The sequence below is a fragment of the Penaeus vannamei genome, chromosome 26, assembly GCF_042767895.1.
Source record: "Penaeus vannamei isolate JL-2024 chromosome 26, ASM4276789v1, whole genome shotgun sequence".
Classification (NCBI taxonomy): domain Eukaryota; kingdom Metazoa; phylum Arthropoda; class Malacostraca; order Decapoda; family Penaeidae; genus Penaeus; species Penaeus vannamei.
The window spans coordinates 35,688,219-35,707,171 of record NC_091574.1 but is presented as its reverse complement, the minus strand read 5'-3'; the positions used below and the strand labels follow the sequence as shown (position 1 = coordinate 35,707,171).

The 18,953-nt window shown below is 39.0% G+C and overlaps 1 protein-coding gene across 1 annotated transcript; it reads right to left on the bottom strand.

The window, feature by feature from the left end:
- Nucleotides 1–742: 742 nt before the first annotated feature.
- LOC113799985 (NPC intracellular cholesterol transporter 1) lies at nucleotides 743–18,683 on the bottom strand. The gene is made up of 25 exons (XM_027350699.2): nucleotides 18,571–18,683; nucleotides 15,071–15,079; nucleotides 14,612–14,826; nucleotides 14,109–14,321; nucleotides 13,851–13,961; nucleotides 13,195–13,385; nucleotides 12,664–12,862; nucleotides 11,536–11,661; nucleotides 10,941–11,057; nucleotides 10,596–10,813; nucleotides 10,018–10,107; nucleotides 9,561–9,727; nucleotides 9,240–9,440; nucleotides 8,781–8,970; nucleotides 8,457–8,573; nucleotides 8,156–8,336; nucleotides 7,876–8,003; nucleotides 7,607–7,684; nucleotides 7,095–7,268; nucleotides 6,631–6,794; nucleotides 5,647–6,454; nucleotides 5,227–5,444; nucleotides 4,618–5,035; nucleotides 4,223–4,310; nucleotides 743–3,947 (listed from the first exon to the last, which is right to left on the bottom strand). The coding sequence occupies exons 1-25, from the start codon at nucleotides 18,681–18,683 to the stop codon at nucleotides 3,385–3,387; spliced, it is 5,097 nt and encodes a 1,698-aa protein (XP_027206500.2). The 3' UTR covers nucleotides 743–3,384.
- Between the last annotated feature and the right edge of the window lie 270 nt (nucleotides 18,684–18,953).

The window sequence follows — 18,953 nt, the reverse complement described above, 5'->3', positions numbered from 1 at the left end:
GCTTTCTAAGCACAAACTGAGTATCTCAGTCCAGTCAAAAGAAATATTAAATCTTTTTGTATCTTTATTATCTTGACAGGTTCTCGTGCGAGACATCAAAACTTTTTCTATGCCACAGATCCACTAGTATAAGCAGCAAGTAATTATTTCAATTTGTCGTGAAACATTCTAGAAAAATAACGTCTGTCTGCAACTTCTGAGTGAAAATCCTACAGGTCAGTGTTCATTCAATTCACAAATTAATAGACTTAATCATACATAGAAAAAGGTTTTAATATTGTCTACATGCTTGTATGAATGTAGTCAATTGGGAGAAATTAAATTCTTTTCTTTGATATTGATAAAATAACATTGCCTGGACAACAAAATGGCTCTTATTATTATCATTTTTTTTTTTTTTTTTTAACACAGAGCTTTCCATTAGATATCCTATAGCCCATTAGAATTACCAACGCAGGATCATTACTCTGTTACAGACGAGGCAGTCACAAGTCTAGTGCTCTTTGCTCTACCCAACACGTTATCTTGGTCGCATACCACACTACATTTACACGATAACTACACTGCGTAAATTGCATGGACTGTATTAAGCAGAGAAATTGTAATCTAAATGGGTACAATGAGCCTAACAGAGGACTCATTTGCTATAAATATATTTCATCTTTGAGGCACTGTTGAGAGTATCAACACATCTGAAAACTTCTTAAGGAAAAATTATATATGTGTACACAGTGTATATATGTGTGTGTGTGTATGTGTGTGTGTGTGTGTGTGTGTGTGTGTGTGTGTGTGTGTGTGTGTGTGTGTGTGTGTGTGTGTGTGTGTGTGTGTGTGTGTGTGTGTGTGTGTGTGTGTGTGTGTGTTTGTGAGAGAGAGAGATGCAAATGCATACATGTATGAATGCAAATGATTGTACTCTTGTGCACAAAGACAGACATACACACACAAAAACACGCACAGACACAGATACACGCACGCGCGCAAGCACACACTCACTCACTCTCTCTCTAAGCACATACACATGCATGCACACACGTATGAACACAAAATGACAAAAAGATTCTCAGTGTTCTTGGACCAGGCGATATGTCTACCAAGAAGTGCTTCAGATGTGTTCTTCAAGGGAGTGGGAAGACCTCCGTTGGGAGTAGGAGAGAGTTCCAATCAGGGCAAGCAGAGGTCTTGCCACCCGGGCACGAAAGTGGTATGAGGATGGCAGATGATGCTCTGAAACAATGATTTATACACACAATGGGTCTTTGAAAGCAGTGGCTGTGAATGATGATTAACGTGACCCGCCTTCAAAGTTGCTTACCAACTCCAAGAGGGACCTGTTAAGTGTGCTACAAAAAAACAGGGTTCTTGTGTTGTCCAGCAACACCTATCCTGGTGTGGGTCAAGTGGTCCAGCTCAACTACAGCAGGCGCCTCTTGAACCAGGTGCTCTATCTACATCGAGTAGTGATGTTGGAACGTAATCGTGCAAGACTCAATTACAGCTTTTACATTTAGAAAAAAGAAACTGATATCAAATTCATTCTTTTGCAAAATAGTTATGGCACAAGCAGTGCCAAAATTAACAATATGTACAACAGAAGAATGTTTATGAATTAAATTTCAACTGCCAATACTGAAACACATTTTTGTTTGTCCTTTGCAATTTATTTCAGCATAAAAAAATTATATAAGACCCTTATTGCATGCTAAATCTGAGTCATTAAAGTGGAGTCAGACTTGGCATTCAATTTCCAGCGCTACATAAATGAATGAAATGAAATGCAAATGGAAAGGAAGAACTATCAATAACAAAGAAACAAATAACAACTACAAAAATTATCTCTAGTCATATCAAAACTTAATTGTTATTTCCATTTTCATTAGGTTTCTTTGTATAACCTTATGAAAAAGACAAAATCAGCATTCTACACCAATTTGTACAATATATTGGTGCATTCTGTCTGCAGTTTTGCCTTTCCTTCCCTATTACAGGCTATGAAAGCTCAACATGAGCTACACATATACATAAACAAGATGATTGGACAAGCACATAAACCGATGCATACATTAAATATTACAGTCTTTGGGGGAGAAAGAATACATAAAAAATAGTGCTCTTTGGGAGCCTCCTCACTGGGTTACAGAAAAGAAAAATTATCAAATATTTCTTTCTGAATCTCACGTCCTTGCTGGACATTTCGTTAAAAAGAAAAATGCAGGAACTATGTATGGCAATACATACCTCCCAACTGACTAACTGCAATTACATATCACAGCATTACATTATTAACACTAACATAAGACAATCATGAGTGACCCCTGCTTTTAAATATATACATATACATTTTTTTGTAGTTTATTTTCCCTTGTGTTTTTATTCTTAAATTTTTAAAGACAAATCCTACTCTCTCAATGTTTCAATACCTCTCACCGCTGGCCTCAAATCTGTCATGGCTTAAACTGAGTGGGAGTAGGTCAAGATAGCTACTTAAAGCCAAAATATACATCTTTTTAAATCTACTCACTCGAAAACATTTTAACTTAGGAACACAGGACATAATTTTCAATTATCCAGATTTTTTTTAAAAAACAGAAAGAAAAAAAAAGGCCTTATCTAGTTTATCTTGAGCAAAACATATCCTCCTACACAAAGTAATCTAGACCACAATTAAGCTTTTCATTACCAACTTTTTCTCAGTAAGTAACTTTGAGTGCCAAGTGACTGGAATGTCCTGCAATCAATGTTTCTAGTGTCTGGCATCCAGCTATTTCTCAAGCCTTATCATGGAATGATATAAGGACTATTTTCCACAGTCACATAGGAAGTGAACTTTGATGCACACCTATCCTACGGTTGTCAAATTATCCCAACATGTTTGAAAATGCGTAGTCTTAACTTCGATCTTCTGTGTATATTCTTTTTTCTATAGAGCCCGGAAACATGCATGTTTTCTTTGTATATGTATATCCTCACACATAATAGTACATACATACATTTCTTTATGTATATGTTTGCACAAACACATACTCACATACATACATGAATACAAATATCCATATGTACAAACACACCAACATGCACACACAAACTGACTTACATGTGCAATTATAAATGTGTGACAATGTATATAAATTTATATAAAAAACAAATAGCAAGTGAGAGAGTGAAAAAAAAACACAAATGTTTCCTAAAGCTCACCATTTAGCATAATATACAAGGAAGCACTTTTATGATATGATATATAAAAAAGAAAAAAAAGAAAAAAAAATAGAGAGATAATGAGAAAAAAGTCCACATCTAACTGTACACCCTTCGAGTCATTCTCAAAAAATAACTCTTCAACCAAGACCCACACTTACAAACAGCCAGTTAACACCCTCCGTAGCATCATTGATCTAGCTTCTCTAGCTCCTCGGGCGTCTTGGCAAGTGAGTGCCGTGAGGACGTTTTGGAGCGCCGTGGGAGGGTGTCAGAGTGGCATGAAGGGGGGTCTGAGTGGCAGGAGGGGATGGCCTCTGTCTTGTGGGAGGGAGTGGAGGTTGAGTGCCGGGTCAACGTGTCGGAGTGGCGTGAGAGTGTGTCAGAGTAGCGAGAGATGGAGTCAGAGTTCCGGAGGGGTGTGCCACTGGAGTGTCGTGAAGGGGTGTTTCTGGCATTCCGGTCTTCGATGTCATCGCTGTTATGATTCAGTGACATGTGGCTGCCCTTCTTTGGGGAGTGCTTGAAGCCGTTCTTCTTACATGTGTTGCTGTTGTTACTGGAGGGTGCATCCCCACTGAGGCTGTTGGAGCTCATGCTGCTCTTGGGGATATTGTTGATGCTGGCTGTGTGCTTGGACGTGAGGCACTGCTTCTCCTGGTCATCCCCAATCATGTCCTCCATCTGGACTGATCCACTGGGGTTGGCTGTGCGGTCTGGCATGTTGCTTCTTACGACCTTTCGGGAAGGACCTGTTGGAAGGGAAAGTGGGTCAAATAGGAATCAGTACATAGGATCCATCTGCGCAGGGCATGGAAACATTTGTTCTCTTCTCTGTTTGCATACAAGTATGGTCATGGTTGCACACAATATAAAATATGTAACAGATAGGAAAATATTATAATAAACAAATTAATTCTCCTCAAGCTGACCAAAAAGCAAACTTGTACAAATTGCACCTTTCTTTTGCTCATAAAAAAATAAACAATAACTAGTATATTCTCTGCCTGGAGCCTGACTAACTTACCAACAAAACTAAGAAGAACGGGTAACAAGATGAGGCCATGAAGTGCCCCAATCACCACCATTCCAAAATACATTCTGAAGTAAAACACCTGGAAGAGGGAGGAGATAATTGTAATGAATAGTGCTAATTAAGTGGCTCAATGCGCTTCGTTAGAATATCAAGCATAGTATATTAAAAGCCAAAAAATAAAGATATATATAATAATAATTATGATAAATATAGTAAAAATCATAATAAAAATACTACTACTACTGCTAATAATAATGATCATAATAATTATACTAGTAAATAACTGTAAATGCTCATTACTATAACACAACCTAAATTAGTCTTTGTAGATTACAAGGTTCTACAAATTCCCTGTTTCTAAAATACAGAAGTGGAATAAGACATACCTGGAAAATCTTTGAGTTAGCGAAAGCCAAGACAACAACGCCCATATCACTCAATGTGATACCGGACAGCATGGAGGGCCCCATACGCACCAGAGCGGCCTGGGCTCGCACAATTCTTGTATCGGCCTCACTGACGGCAAAGGCACGTGTGGTGTGGGAGCAGAACTCAACAGAGATGCCAATGGCCACAATGAGGTTGACAAGTGAGATGGCATTGAGTGAGATGCCCCACATGTACATGAGGCCTCCCATGTTGGTTAGGATAAGCACCACCATCACCATGATGATGAGGGAGGACGACACATCGAAGCCCATCATGAAGAGTGTGATGAAGAAGATGGCAATGACGGAGATGCCCAGCATGCGCACTGTGTCTTCCCAGATGGTGAGGTATTGTTCATAGAATACGTAGAACACGCTGTGAGGGGGAGAGGGGCGCGAATGAGTGATTAAGGGTATGTCAGGGGAAAAATGTGTTTAGGCAAAAGTAATCATCATTCTACCAATATGCTTATCTTTTGATTAAATTCTTTATTTCTGCTAGCCATACTGTTAACAAAGAGCAACAAACAAAAGAAAATTTATATATATATAAAGTCCCATACTAACCTATAAGGGAAGACTTCATATTTAGTCTCTCCGCTTGGCACCAAGACTCCGTCTTTCTCCACCAGGTTAAGCGTTCTAGTAATGTTGTCTGCGATGGCCCTGGCTGCACGAAGAGCTTCATAAAAGTGGTGGCTTGTGCGCATGACAGTGTGGTATGTCATGAAGACATTGGCTCCAGTGACTGGGTTGCCTGAGTCATCGTAATGAACTTTGACACTCTAAAAATATTGGAGGAAAAATGGATGATTAGACATTTGAGCATATATTAATTATGATAATATAAAGAAGGATGAAGTTCAGTTTATTATAACAAAACATCAAAGACATACAAGAGACTTCCTGAAAATAAAGAGAAACTAAGAAATCCTTATAGTAAGAGGGAACCCTAAAAGAAATTAAAAGTTCACAATCTAATCTCACCTGGCCGTAGGCTGCATGACCGGCCTTGGGGCAATGGAGATCAGGGTTGTCCTTCAGGAACATGGGCAGGTACTGTCCAAACACCTCAGGGTCAGGGCGGAAGGGGTTGTTGGGCATAGGAGTAATGGGGCATGTGTGGCAGTCCTTCCTAACACTACGACGTCTCCTCAGGTAGGTCCGTGCTGCAGATGCCTTCCTCTCACTTGACGAAGTTGTCTCCAGGTTGTAGTCAGGCCAGCCGTTGTCCAGGTGCCTCTCGCCTGTAGGAACCTTGGTCACTGGGGCCTCCTTCAGCTCCTGTGGCTTGCGCTTAGCCTGCTTATTGGTCTTAAGACCGTCGTAGTCAAAGTCTGGGTCACCATATGTGTACGAGTAGTCATAGATATCTTCTTCATACTTCTCCTCAGGTTTTTTGTTGCCCTGTTCCTTCTTCTCCTCCTTCTTCTTAATAGGTTTGTCTCCGCCAGAGTAGTAGTCAATATCCAAGTCTCCGTAATTGTAGTCGTAGTTGGTGTCATCATTGTACACAACGTCAAAATCTGGTCCACCGTAGTCTATGCTGGGTTTTTTAGTCACTGGGTTATCTTCACTAGTGCTGTTTTTGACTCCTTCACCTCCACTGTCAGTATTATCAATAATATCTGGTTTCTCTATGTAGTCTATGTCTTCTTCAAAGATATAGGAGTCATCCTCTGCCTCTCGTCTGCAGAAGGTGCCATTATCATAAAGCTGGCAGCAGTACTTCCCTTCAAGAGACCACTCAAAGTAGTCGTCGATCCAGGCAGAAGAGGGCACGGCAATGAAGGTTCTGCAAGATTACATTATTCCCATTACGTTTTGAATTTATTACATATCAAATTGTATAGCATCATCTAGAGAATATACAAGAAAACTTCTGCAAAGTATAGAAATTCAATAAAAGAAAGAAGACAATAAATATAGAATAAAAAAGGGGAGAAACAATATCAATAACAGACAACTCACCGATTTGGAATTTGTGAAGCTAATTTCAGCTGAATTAAGAGCGAATCTTTATTACAGCCCAGATGCGAACATATCTTATTCTGCATGTCATAATCACTGAAGTTGTACCCATGTTTTAGTACAAAATAGACTGGGGCCCCTACACATCCATACTTTTCCAGGTACTGTGAACATAGAAAAATTATGATTAGTATCAAATACCTCCAAAAGTAAAATCACAATAAAATGCATATAAATATCTACCACTTTCTTTCACAATATATATACATATATATATATATATATATATATATATATATATATATATATATATATATATATATATATATATATATATATATATATATATATATATATATATATATATATATATATATATATATATATATATATATATATATATATATATATATATATATAAAGTATGTATGTAAGAAATACAACTAAAGAATATATCTGCTCACCTCAAAATACTTCAAAACATATGAATCGTCTGGCATAGATAGCTCCTCCTCTAATCCAATTTCTATGTGAGGAACCATGGCCACTGAGGAACACAGCCAAAACATGAACACCACAATCACCACTGCGCGAACCCAGGGCCGCATGAGGAAGGGTGCATATGTTGTCTCGAAAACCTGGAATTCAAATATTTTTTTGTTTTTATTTCATGGTAAGAGTGAGGGCAGGGTTGGCTAGATAGATTGATAAATAGATAAAGAGAGAGAGAGAGAGAGAGAGAGAGAGAGAGAGAGAGAGAGAGAGAGAGAGAGAGAGAGAGAGAGAGAGAGAGAGAGAGAGAGAGAGAGAGAGAGAGAGAGAGAGAGAGAGAGAATGAAAGAATGAAAGGGAGAGACAGAGAGGGAATAAAATATGAATCATATTCTATAACTGACTATAAAGAGAAAAAAAGAAAATAAATAATTAAAGAAAGAAAGAAAGAAAAATAAGTCATGAAAAGGGCAAAAATTCATACCTTGTGCAAAAATCTTGTGTCGGAATCCATTTCAACTTTGCTTCTTCGTATGCAGCAGCAGACATCAAAACGGCTATCCTGGAAACATAAGTGGAAGATTAATTAGCAAATGATCACAATGCCCGGAAAGCACAGAAAACATAAACCATTCATCATAAATCACCTAGGGAAAAAATGTTCGAAACAGCAGACAGAAAGACAGACATGATGAGATGTAAGATACAATTCAGAGAGAAGAACAAAATGGAAGAGTAAAGCTCGTAACGTACCTCCTCCCGGGCAACATCCAGTGAGAAAAGAGCCACAAAGAGGGTCATCTGCAGGACAAAGTTGATCAGAAGGCTCATCCCTGCGTACATGGCAAATGCCTGGACAGCCGGCATATCAGAGAGAGCCCCTGCAAAGCAACATGGGATATCATTAGTCACATTTGTATTTGAGCTGATGCCACAGACTGACAAATAGCCTTTGTAAGCCCAACAGCAAAATATTTAAGTAAAAAGAAAAAGCAAGATGGGGACAGGTGAGGTGAGTTCTCTCTCTCCTTACCTAAGAAGAAGCAGCAAGACTGGGAGATGGATGATAGGAGCATGGACGGACCAACAGAACCCACGGCACGGCCAATCAGCTGCGATCTGGTGTCCTCCTCAGTGCGGTCAAGGCTGGCATATGCCTCCACAAGGATGAAGATGTTGTCAACTCCTACAGCCAGCACTAGGAAGGGGATCACCTACGTGGGGAGACAAAGGGGGAACCATAAGAAATCTATCTTTTCCTGATCAATACAATTTAGAGACACATTTAACAAGTCAACTGGCATAAAAAAATTAAAAGAGGTAAACATACGAACCTCAATGATAAGCATAGTGCATGGGACTCCAACGTATCCATAAAATCCAACTGCTGAGAATACCGAGACTAAGACAATCAGCACTCCTCCGAGACCCAGAGTCACTTTTGTTGAAATCTGTTAGAAAGTAAAATACACTTATAACCCCTCAAAGCCAGTCTGTACTTGAATAAGAATAAAGGATAAGGTGTCAAAACAAAAGATGAGGAACATATAAACACAAGTTCACATATGGTGATAACAACTGTGACCTCTCATCATAACAAGAGTAAAACAAGTAAAAACACATAATTTACAGCTTCTGCAGCATCCCTATTCACATACCAAGAGACGACTGCAGTGGTTGGTGTGTCCCAAAGCCAAAGCAATGTAAAGGAACATGATGATATATGAGATGATGACTGTTGGCAGGTCAGACTTGCTCATTCGAACCAGCTCGTCCTCAATGGAGCGCTCCGAACGGAAGGCAATGTCCATCATGGGGTGAGAGTAGTTGAGCATGAATTCATTAAACCTGTTGGTGGTGAAAAGCAGAAGTGAGTAAACTATAGAGCACTGGTTGTAAAATGAGTAAAAACACTTCAACCAAAGAAGAACCAATTTAGATTAAAAGTATTTTTTACAAAATTACCATAATTCAATTAAAAAAGAAGTAAGTTCCCAACTTCCATCCATTCTTTGAACTATCTATCAAAAAATTTATTAGTCTACCTATCAACCCACTAACCTACCCATTTATCTATTTACCCACACCATAAATACAAAACCAAAAGCCAGACTTACACTTTTTCCCAAGCCAGAGCCGGTTTCAGCATGGACGTGTTGAAGAAGTTGTTGATGGGCAGGGTGATGACAAGCGTGTCTGCCAGCATGTAGTTGGGATTTTCCGAGAGCGTTTGGTTCTTTGCTAAGAAACCCCCGAGAGCTACATGGGGTAGGACAGGACCTCCATAGGATCCCATACAGTGTTCCTGGTAGGCATTTCTGTTGAGGCAAATCAAATTCAAAATCAAAATACCAATTACAGGCTCGATGTATATGGACACGTGTAAAATTATAAATAAATAAAAATAAAATAATGGAAGGATAGAAAAACAAACGTACCCAATACATGATTTTGCATGGTGAATATCCGAAGAATTCAATACAGTCTCATCATTCTGCCAGAAATTCAATATCGACTGGATGTTGCAGTTAAGGTTATCTGGGGCCATGGGCTTGTTGCAGATGTCATACAGGGTCACCGTTTCCCCATCTACCTCTGCTTGCAGCTGGAATGAAAGGGGTTCGTGTTAATGTAAGAAATAAAAAATCTGATCTCATATATACAAATGCAAATAAAAAAATATACATAAGAGAAGGCATTTAGTGCCAACATTCTTCACTAAAAACTGAAAATCTCAATAAAAAAATACTTTTCCAGAAATAGAATAAGCACATACTATTTAATAAACATAAATAATAAATGATAATCAATGAAAGAATAAAAAAGAATCCTCTAATTTTCTTAAAAGAGTAATAAAGAAAAAAGCAGCTTAAAAAGGGAAAAACAAAATTTTACCTCATTTGCAATATAGTTCTGAAGTTGCAACACCTCCTTCAAGAAACTCATGTTGTACACTGGGCCATATGTCTCGTTGTTTACCTCATACTGCAAGAAAATAATCTAAGGTCATTCTTGGTCCTCTCTCCTAAAAAAAAATATAAATATGTGCAGCTTATACGATATCATCTCAATCTAACCTAACCAAGGAGGAGTAGGAGGAGGAGGAGGAGGAGGAGGAGAAAGGAGAAGGAAGAATAAAAGAATAAGGAGGAGGAGGAAAAAGAGGAAAGAGAAGAAAAGGAGGAGGATTAGTGTAAGGAGGAGGAAGAGGAGGAGGAGGAAGAGGAGGAGGAGGAGGAGGAGGAGGAGGAGGAGGAGGAGGAGGAGGAGGAGGAGGAGGAGGAGGAGGAGGAGGAAGAGGATGAGAGAACACATGTGTAGAATTCATGCTGGACAAATTGTACATAAAACAACAAAGGGAAGGGCTCTCCCCTTCAGTGTTTTATTTATGAGAGAGAAGATAAGTACAGAGATGAAGTAGAAAAAGAAGAAAAAATAAACCAATGCATGCAAATGAAGCTTCAGCAACTCACGCTCTCAATCCCCACTGGACGGATGAAGATCTGGGCGGTGCGGTAGAATGGCTCAAAATTCTGATCATAATAGTTCTTCTCTAGCCTGGAGCGAGAGTTGGGTGACGCCCAGAGATCTACAGGGTCTGTAGTGATCTGCAGGAACAGGATTCCAACGCAGAGGGACGCAGCCACACACAAGCCGATGCACATGACTTTCCATGGGTGGCCTGCACACACTGGAAGAAAGAGGGGAGTGTGAAATTGTCATCTATCCTTCCCATCCTTCTTCCCAAATTACTAAAAACACACCTAAAAAAAAAAAAAAAAAAAAAAACATTAACACACACAGCTCTTGCGACTTACATGTTCCCCATTTTGTGAAGAATTGATCGACGGCTGTCTGTGTCCAGTTTGTCAGCCGTTCCGAGAAAGAGAGCTCATCATGCATCACGACCTCTGGCATGTCTGCAGTCGGCCGTCCTGAAAGGCAAGATGATTTCTTGACTCAGTTTCTACTCAAGTATTACTGAAAATGGTCTTGGTAGCTGGATATTCACTTGAAGATAATGAGAACAATAAGAAAAAGTTTGGATACATTATTAGCAATAAATATGTGCAGATTACTATACTCATCTGGCAAGAAATTCTTAACGGAACACATTGTACAGAAATTTGTTATCTCTTTAATCAAAGTAAAACTCTTTAGAGAATTTTTGCTCACAATACATTAGGTTAAAAACCTCTTTAAATTATCATAGTTTATTAAGTGTAACTCATGCTAAATCCCTAATAAACAATTCCAGATAATCATTGAAAAAGAAAAAGGAAAAAAATATATATATATACATTTAAGTCTGTACTGTATCCTTGACACACAACATTATCTCTTTTTAAATACATTAAGCTCATAAAATCAAAATAACACTAAACTTAAGAAAATAAAAGAGAATGATCTTACCATGAAGAAGTGAATTCTCATCTTCACCCGCAAACTGAGCCTGAGGATCTGACAAATGTGCAAGACGGCGGCCAACTGCTGATCTGATCTCTTCAGGGTGACGCATACTACGCTCCACCATCACCGCTACAGAAGAATTATTCCTATTAGTATCCCAGCTATGGGCTTTCCATAAACATGACAGTGGCCAGTCACTAGCTTAACTGATACTTGGTAAAAGTAAACTATATGATACTGTCAAACATACTAATTACAGATGGTGATTTTAGACATTAAACTGACCACCACTAATGCATATCAGCCATATACATTCAGTATTCTGAATATGCATCACACCCATCATGCACGTGTGGCAATGTGCGAGGGATTCAGGGAGCATGACCCACAGCCAATGCATGAACAGTGAAAAACCCCTCTCTGGTTTCTCACTGCAGGCACACAGCATGTGACAAATGCACTGACTCCCTCGCATCATCCTTTAGGGAGCGGGGGCCTAATACCTGCGACTGGCTTCTTCTCCTCTTTATTTACCTGAATCAGCCATATAAACACCTTGACACCCTCTGTAATTACCACAGCAAATCAGTTAAAAGCTACAGCCACCAAGAGTATAAGAAATAAGGCTTACTGCCTGCAGAAATGAAAGAGCGATAAAAAAAAATAAGAGTGTAACAAGAAAATGCACAGAAAGATAGTTGCTTCTTAAGCCATATTAAAAGAGAACAAAAGAGCAGAAAATGTACAAGTGCTTCATAAGGACATCTTCCAAGTACACTTCAAGTTGGCTGCTAATTTACACATGACAAATCAAAGTGCAGCAAAAAGAGTAAAGAGCAAAGCTAAAGCATTTCAATTTTATTGAATTCAAAAGACACAAGAAAAGAAACACAAAGAAGTCAGGGTGCAGAAAATAATAGTGACGAAAAGGGCATTCATGAAGAGAGACAAATGGTGATGATACTGTAACAAAGACAAAGTGAAAATGCACAAAACACATAAGAAAGGGAGAGGAAAAAACAGGCACCACCAACAATGCTATATCTAAGACCCACAAACATGGATGTAGGACAGGACAGGCTAACAGAAAGAGATAACCAAGAACTAATACTGAAAACCCCATCCACTCACCTGTATATCTCTTATTGCGCTTGTGGCAGTAAGCAAAGACCACGAGGAACGAGACAGAAAAGAGCACTGCTGTGAGGGCCATGGCCACCGCAAGGCCATCGTACCCAAACATGATCCAAGGCTCTCCAGGGGCGTCCCATGTGTCTGGGATGATAGGGCACGAGCTCTGGCAATCAGCACACGAGCATGCTAAGCTCCCCTGTGGTAAAGGAAAGAGAGGAAGAGAAAGTGAATTAACCATACTGCGTATTATCATTTACAGGATGTTATAGATTAAAAATTTATAGAATGAATATGGCTTTAACCTCTCAATGGCTGCCTCCTACAGTTCTAACCCACAATAATTTCCCTGATACTCTGAACTATTTTCTAAAGAGTCCATAGGGACATATGTAGAAATGGGTATGAATGAGAATGAATGACTTCACAGTGCACAAAATGCATTGTTATTCTAGTGAAGTTATCCATTCTCGTTCAAATCTTTCTTTCCCCCAAATACAATCCCCTTCCCCGAACAGCGGCCTCACTCACCTCGAAATCTGTATTACATGGCTGAGCTGTTTCATTGAGAGGGATGATGTTCCCGGGCGCTTCCTCTGTGCTTTTGACATAGTGGTACTGGATGTTGATAGGAGTGTAAACATTGACTTCCTTATTGCCCAAGTAGTTGAACAGCCTCTCTCCTGTACACCGTGGGGCGCCCCAGTCTCCACAGAATAGCCCTGTTGGGGGTAATTGAAGATCATTAAAGTTGTTTTGTGTATCTGTGTCTTTCAGATTTTCTGAATTCTTCAATTTCTTTTTCTTATTTTCCTCTCTCTCTCTCTCTCTCTTTAATTCTATTTATGATTTTAATTTCTTCTACTATAAAAAGGGCTAACTAAACATTTATTTCATTCTTCTCTATTTTGTGGATTTTCTCTTGGAAAACAATTTTTTGTTTCTTCCATTCTGGCTCAAGTTAATGGTGCCTACTCAAGACATGGTGAGACTTCTCATTTTTTTTTTTTACATTTCACTTGAACATGTCTTTCTCTTTTTCTTTCTTTCTGTCTTCCCTTATCCTTTTATTTCTTAAAGTCCATTTACATAAAAAATGTGTAACTTTTTCTTTATCTCTGTAACCAGGCACCAACATGGAACCAACTCATAGTCATTTAATGAACAGAACTATCCCGATCACTCACCCATTACTCGGTCATTTGTGGACGGGGAAACAACATCACGACATGATGAATATACTTTGTCCACGAAGTCCTTTGACATGTAGAACTTCATATCTACTACCATGTGTTGTCCTGAAAATTGGGAGAATTACCATTTCAGTGCAATTCTGTAATATATAAATAGACTATTCCTATGAAAAATGCAACATCAATTTAAACAAACTCCGAGGAAAACCCCAGAGTAATAATAAAAAGAGAGAAACCCAAGAATTTACTAACCCTTCTTGTCCCTGTGTGTCGCAGGCACATACGACACAGGCTCCAGGAACTCCGACTGATGTGGCGAACATGTCATGTAGCAAAAGGGGATGCGGATGTTTCTGATGCAGGCAGGACACCGTACCAGGAACATCTTCATCATCCCAAGGGACTGAGAGAGAGCTAGGGCCTGTCGGTCGTTGCAACACGTGTCTAGCTGCCCGTCCTCAGTTACTATTACGTGGGAGATGCAAAGTGTTAGGCTTCTTTGGTAAAGCTTTTGATGGTCTCAAAGTAGAGCAAAAGTTCTCAATCTCTCTATTCTATGTAACAAGGTATTACATAAGAGGTTTTGTTAGAAGACGAAATAATATATCAGAAATTCTAATCTGATAAAATAAGCGCTGGAAGTTCTCATGAATGGTGATCAAATATATAACTACAGAATCTGATATCAAGACAAGCAACCACTGGCAACAATTTAAATCACAAGTGTGTATTTTCAATTTTAAATCGATACTTACTGTATTCTCTAACAAGTTCTGGACAAGTCTGGTTAAGGATCTTGATTCCCTCTGCAGTGAGGGATTTTGCCGTCCCATTGTATGCGCAGTTGAGGCTCCCTCTTTCGCTCATGCCGCACTCATCGTACCAAATGCACTGGCCACACTCTCCCTGGGGGTAAAGAAATAGGGTCAGAGCTGGAACTGGGTTGCGCAGAAGTGCTGTTAAATGAAACGGCAGTTAAAGTGAATTGCAATTGAAGGTATCATTAATGTTATACCTTATTTTCTTTTGCTTCTTTTTTAGTCTGTCTGTCATTTTTTTCAATTGGATTAATTTTTTTCTCTTTCTCTGTCTGACAATCATACCTTTCAGTTTATCTATCAACATCAACAACACAACTTATAACAGTAATAATAACAAAAAAATCCTGAAATAAAAGTGACAAAACAAAACCCAAACAATGATTGCAGAGTTACAGAGTGCATCTGTGAGAAAAAAAGAGGCTTTTAAAAACCCATAAAGAGATGAATCAAAATAAGAAGAAAACTTAAACTTCCTTTAACTTCTCACTCACACACAAGCAACATTCCCACATAAATCTTAGGTAGTTTAAGACTTAAGCAACACCTGAGAAATATAAATCTTCTTAATCTAATTCCATGATAATAATCATAATAATAAAAACAACAATAATAACCATAATAATAATAATAACCATAATAATAATAATAATAATAATAATAATAATAATGACAATAACAATAATAATAATAATGACAATATTAATAATAATAATAACGACAATAATAATAATAATAATAGTAATAATAATAATAATAACAACAACAATAATGATAATAATAATAATTATTACATTAATGATAAAAAAAATAATAATTATAGTAATATTCATTTAAAAGTCAGAAGCCCAAAGAAAAGGACACCTGACCCAAGAAAATATCTTACACTAAAATTCAAAAAGGGGAAAATGATTTGCTTCCAAAGTGAAGAGAGACTGTATCAACTTTCCGCGAGTATCCCTCTCACAGACAGACAATTAAACAACGGGTGCAGGCAAATCATGTGCCTGACCTACTTTGACCTCCTGTCTGGGACTCCTGCCAGCTGAGAGGCGTTTGTTCCTTCCTTCCGTCTTCACTCACAAATGGGCCAAAGTCCTTGGGGCCTAATCTCTCGTCTCAGTCGGGATTAGTTGTGTTTGTCCATCGCTGTTTGGCTGTCTGTCTTTGTGTGAGTATTTGGGTTGAGGTGTTGGGGAGGGGGAGAAGTGTCTCTCCTGTCTCCCTCTCCCTCTTTCTCCCCCTCACCCTTCCTCTCCCTCTTCCATATCTTCCCCATTCTTCTCCCTCTTTCTCCCCCCCACCCTTCCATTATTTCCTTCTCACCCTCACCCTTCCTCTCCCTCTGTCTCACCCTTACTCACCCTTCCTCTCCCTCCTCTTTACTCTAACCTTCTCCCTCACCCTCACCAACATCCTTTCACTCAGCAAAACTAAACAATAGCAACATTACATCACAGCAAAGTTATTTTTGCATATTCCCTTACACATCATACAGAAAAATATCCACATTTAGACATGGGAAACAGAACTCAGATAAAATGAAAAACAAAACAAGACTATCAGCCAGTTTGTTAAAATTGTGCCAGGCTCAACCCAATGAATTATCATATATATGGACATACATATGCACAGAAATAAATGCATATCTCTCTATCTATCTGATAAGTATACATTCAATTATCATACATGTGGACATACATATGCACAGAAATAAATGCATATCTCTTTATCTATCTGATAAATATACATTCATCTATCTATCTATAATGTAGATATGCATGTCTAGACTGACAGATATGCACCTATTTCAGTGTATATGCATGTTTGTAGGGTTGGGCCTCGCACAATTCTAACAAACCAGGCATATATGTATACACAATTCTGTTTCACAAAATCTGAATCTTACTTTTAACACTAACATTGTGCAGCAAAAATAATTCAGCATTGTCAAGGCAGCTTCATTACAAAGCTTAATATCAGAGTTTTAATAATCAAATCGCATTTCTATTCTGTCAAAGGCTTAAAAAAGTAACTTCTGCTTTGTAAACATTTGAACATACATTAACCTAATAAAATATAGGTCACTTGAATATTACATAACATAAACCCCAATGACATTATTCTCCATACAAACAAAATTTTGATCAATAAAGAGCAAAAAAGAAAAAGAAAGAAAGAAAGAAAGAAAGAAAGAAAGAAAGAAAAAAAAACAAGAAAAGAAAAGAAAAGAAAAATCGGGCAAAACGCAAATCAATGAAAAAAGGAGAAACAAAGAAAAAAAGAAAAAGAAAAGAAATAAAACCTGGAAAAAAAGGAAAAAAAATCATAGAATCAATCAACCTCTACGCACCAGTGACATAAAACACAAACTAATCCCTGAACCGACATAACGCCCTTCCGCCAGCTGAACTTCCGAGGTCAAACTAGGTCATCAGACAAGGTCGTATAAAGGGTGATATAAACTTAATCCAGGTCAAGTCATTTGCTGGTATGACCTCACTTCCTGCATTCTTTTTTTTTTCCTCTTTTTTTATTGTTATTAGGAGGGCGCAGCAAATGGGGTGTGGGTGGGAGGGAAAAAGGGAAAAGGGAAGAATACGTAAACTTTATTTTAGAATGGCGTGGTGCAGCAGGAGGAAGGGATGTGTGTGAGTGAGAGAGAGAGGGAGGAAGGAGAAAGAGTGAGGGAGAGAGAGGGAGAAATGGGGGGGGTGGGGGTTAGGGAGAGAGAGGAGGGAGGAAGGGAGAGAGGGAGAGAGGAAGGGAGAGAGGGAGAGAGGGAGGGAGAGAGAGAGGGAGGAGAGGGAGAGGGAGAGGGAGAGGGAGAGGGAGAGGGAGAGAGAGAGAGAGAGAGAGAGAGAGAGAAGAGAAGAGAAGAGGAAGAGAAGAGAAGAGAAGAGAAGAGAAGAGAAGAGAAGAGAAGAGAAGAGAAGAGAAGAGAAGAGAAGAGAAGAGAAGAGAAGAGAAGAGAAGAGAAGAGAAGAGAAGAGAAGAGAAGAGAAGAGAAAAGAGGAGAAGAGAAGAGAAGAGAAGAGAAGAGAAGAGAGAGAAAGAGAGAAAGAGAGGGAGAGATAGGGAGGGAGAGAGGGAGAGAAAGAGAGGGAGAGAGGGAGATAGAGAGAGAGAGAGAGAGAGAGAGAGAGAGAGAGAGAGAGACAGGGAGGGAGGGAGAGAGAGAGAGAGAGAGAGAGAGAGAGAGAGAGAGAGAGAAAGAGAGAAAGAGAGAGAGAGAGAGAGAGAGAGAGAGAGAGAGAGAGAGAGAGAGAGAGCGAGAGAGAGAGAGAGAGAGAGAGAGAGAGAGAGAGAGAGAAAATGTCCCCGAACAGTATTGCAAAATCCACACATTTCACAAGATCCGAGGACGAATGAGGAAGACCATGAGGTCCCTTCACAATTCCAAAATCCCCCAACCCGGAAACACCTACTGTAGACATTTCAAATTCCTGGGAACAATTGTCATGGCTGCCTCACTTTCCACCTTTTTCAGAAATAATAACTTTGTCTTGCTTACCTGGATATTCGGGTGAGAAAAAACATGCTAAATTTTCTGTCGTTATAAAACTACATTTACTTCGTTTAATGGTAATTGACTGGGCAAAAAAATATACGTTGTGGTGGCGAGGAAAAAATTAACCGAATAAGGAACACATGGCAACTCACATCATGAAGCTATGACATCATTGTCTATAGTCAAACCGTGACGTCATTCTGAGCGGGTCACCTTGGTGCCGCTGTGCAACATTCTAATTCTTCATTATAAAAATCTGAAAGCTTTATATCAGATTTACAAAAAGACCTTTCCTCGATTATTTTTTTTTAAATATATATTTCTTCTGAGATTACATACGAGTTATATACTGGCAAAGCGTTGCTACTCCTAACGATGACATCACATGATTGTCGTCATAAGAGTGACGTCATCGTACACGCATGCTCCGTTTTCTGTGACGATGACGTCACGAATTATGCAGGGCGCTTTCCCTGGAACATCAACGGAGGCAGCCATGTTGAACTGCCGTGCTCCAACCCGCGCAAAACAGTTAGCAGATAATTATCACAACTGAAAATAAACCAAATCCCAGACTGCTGACCTAAATACGTTGGGAGAAGGAGAAGAAGAAGAAGAAGAAGAAGAAGAAGAAGAACAAGAATTAGAAGAAGACGGAGAAGGAGAAGAACAAGAACAAAGACAAACAAAATATTTCTTCTTCTGGGTGTTATAAGCGAAATATCAATGAGATCTCAAGTGAGAGAGAGAGAGAGAGAGAGAGAGAGA

What these genes read in the sequence shown, in the direction of transcription:
- LOC113799985 (XM_027350699.2), bottom strand. Translation starts at nt 18,683, where the DNA reads ATGGCTGCCTCCGTTGATGTTCCAGGGAAAGCGCCCTGCATAATTCGT. An exon ending in GTCATGCAGCCTACGGCCAG is followed by an intron (nt 5,445 to 5,646) that starts GTGAGATTAGAT and finishes CAATATTTTTAG; the next exon opens with AGTGTCAAAGTTCATTACGA. An exon ending in TATGAAGTCTTCCCTTATAG is followed by an intron (nt 5,036 to 5,226) that starts GTTAGTATGGGA and finishes TCCCCCTCACAG; the next exon opens with CGTGTTCTACGTATTCTATG.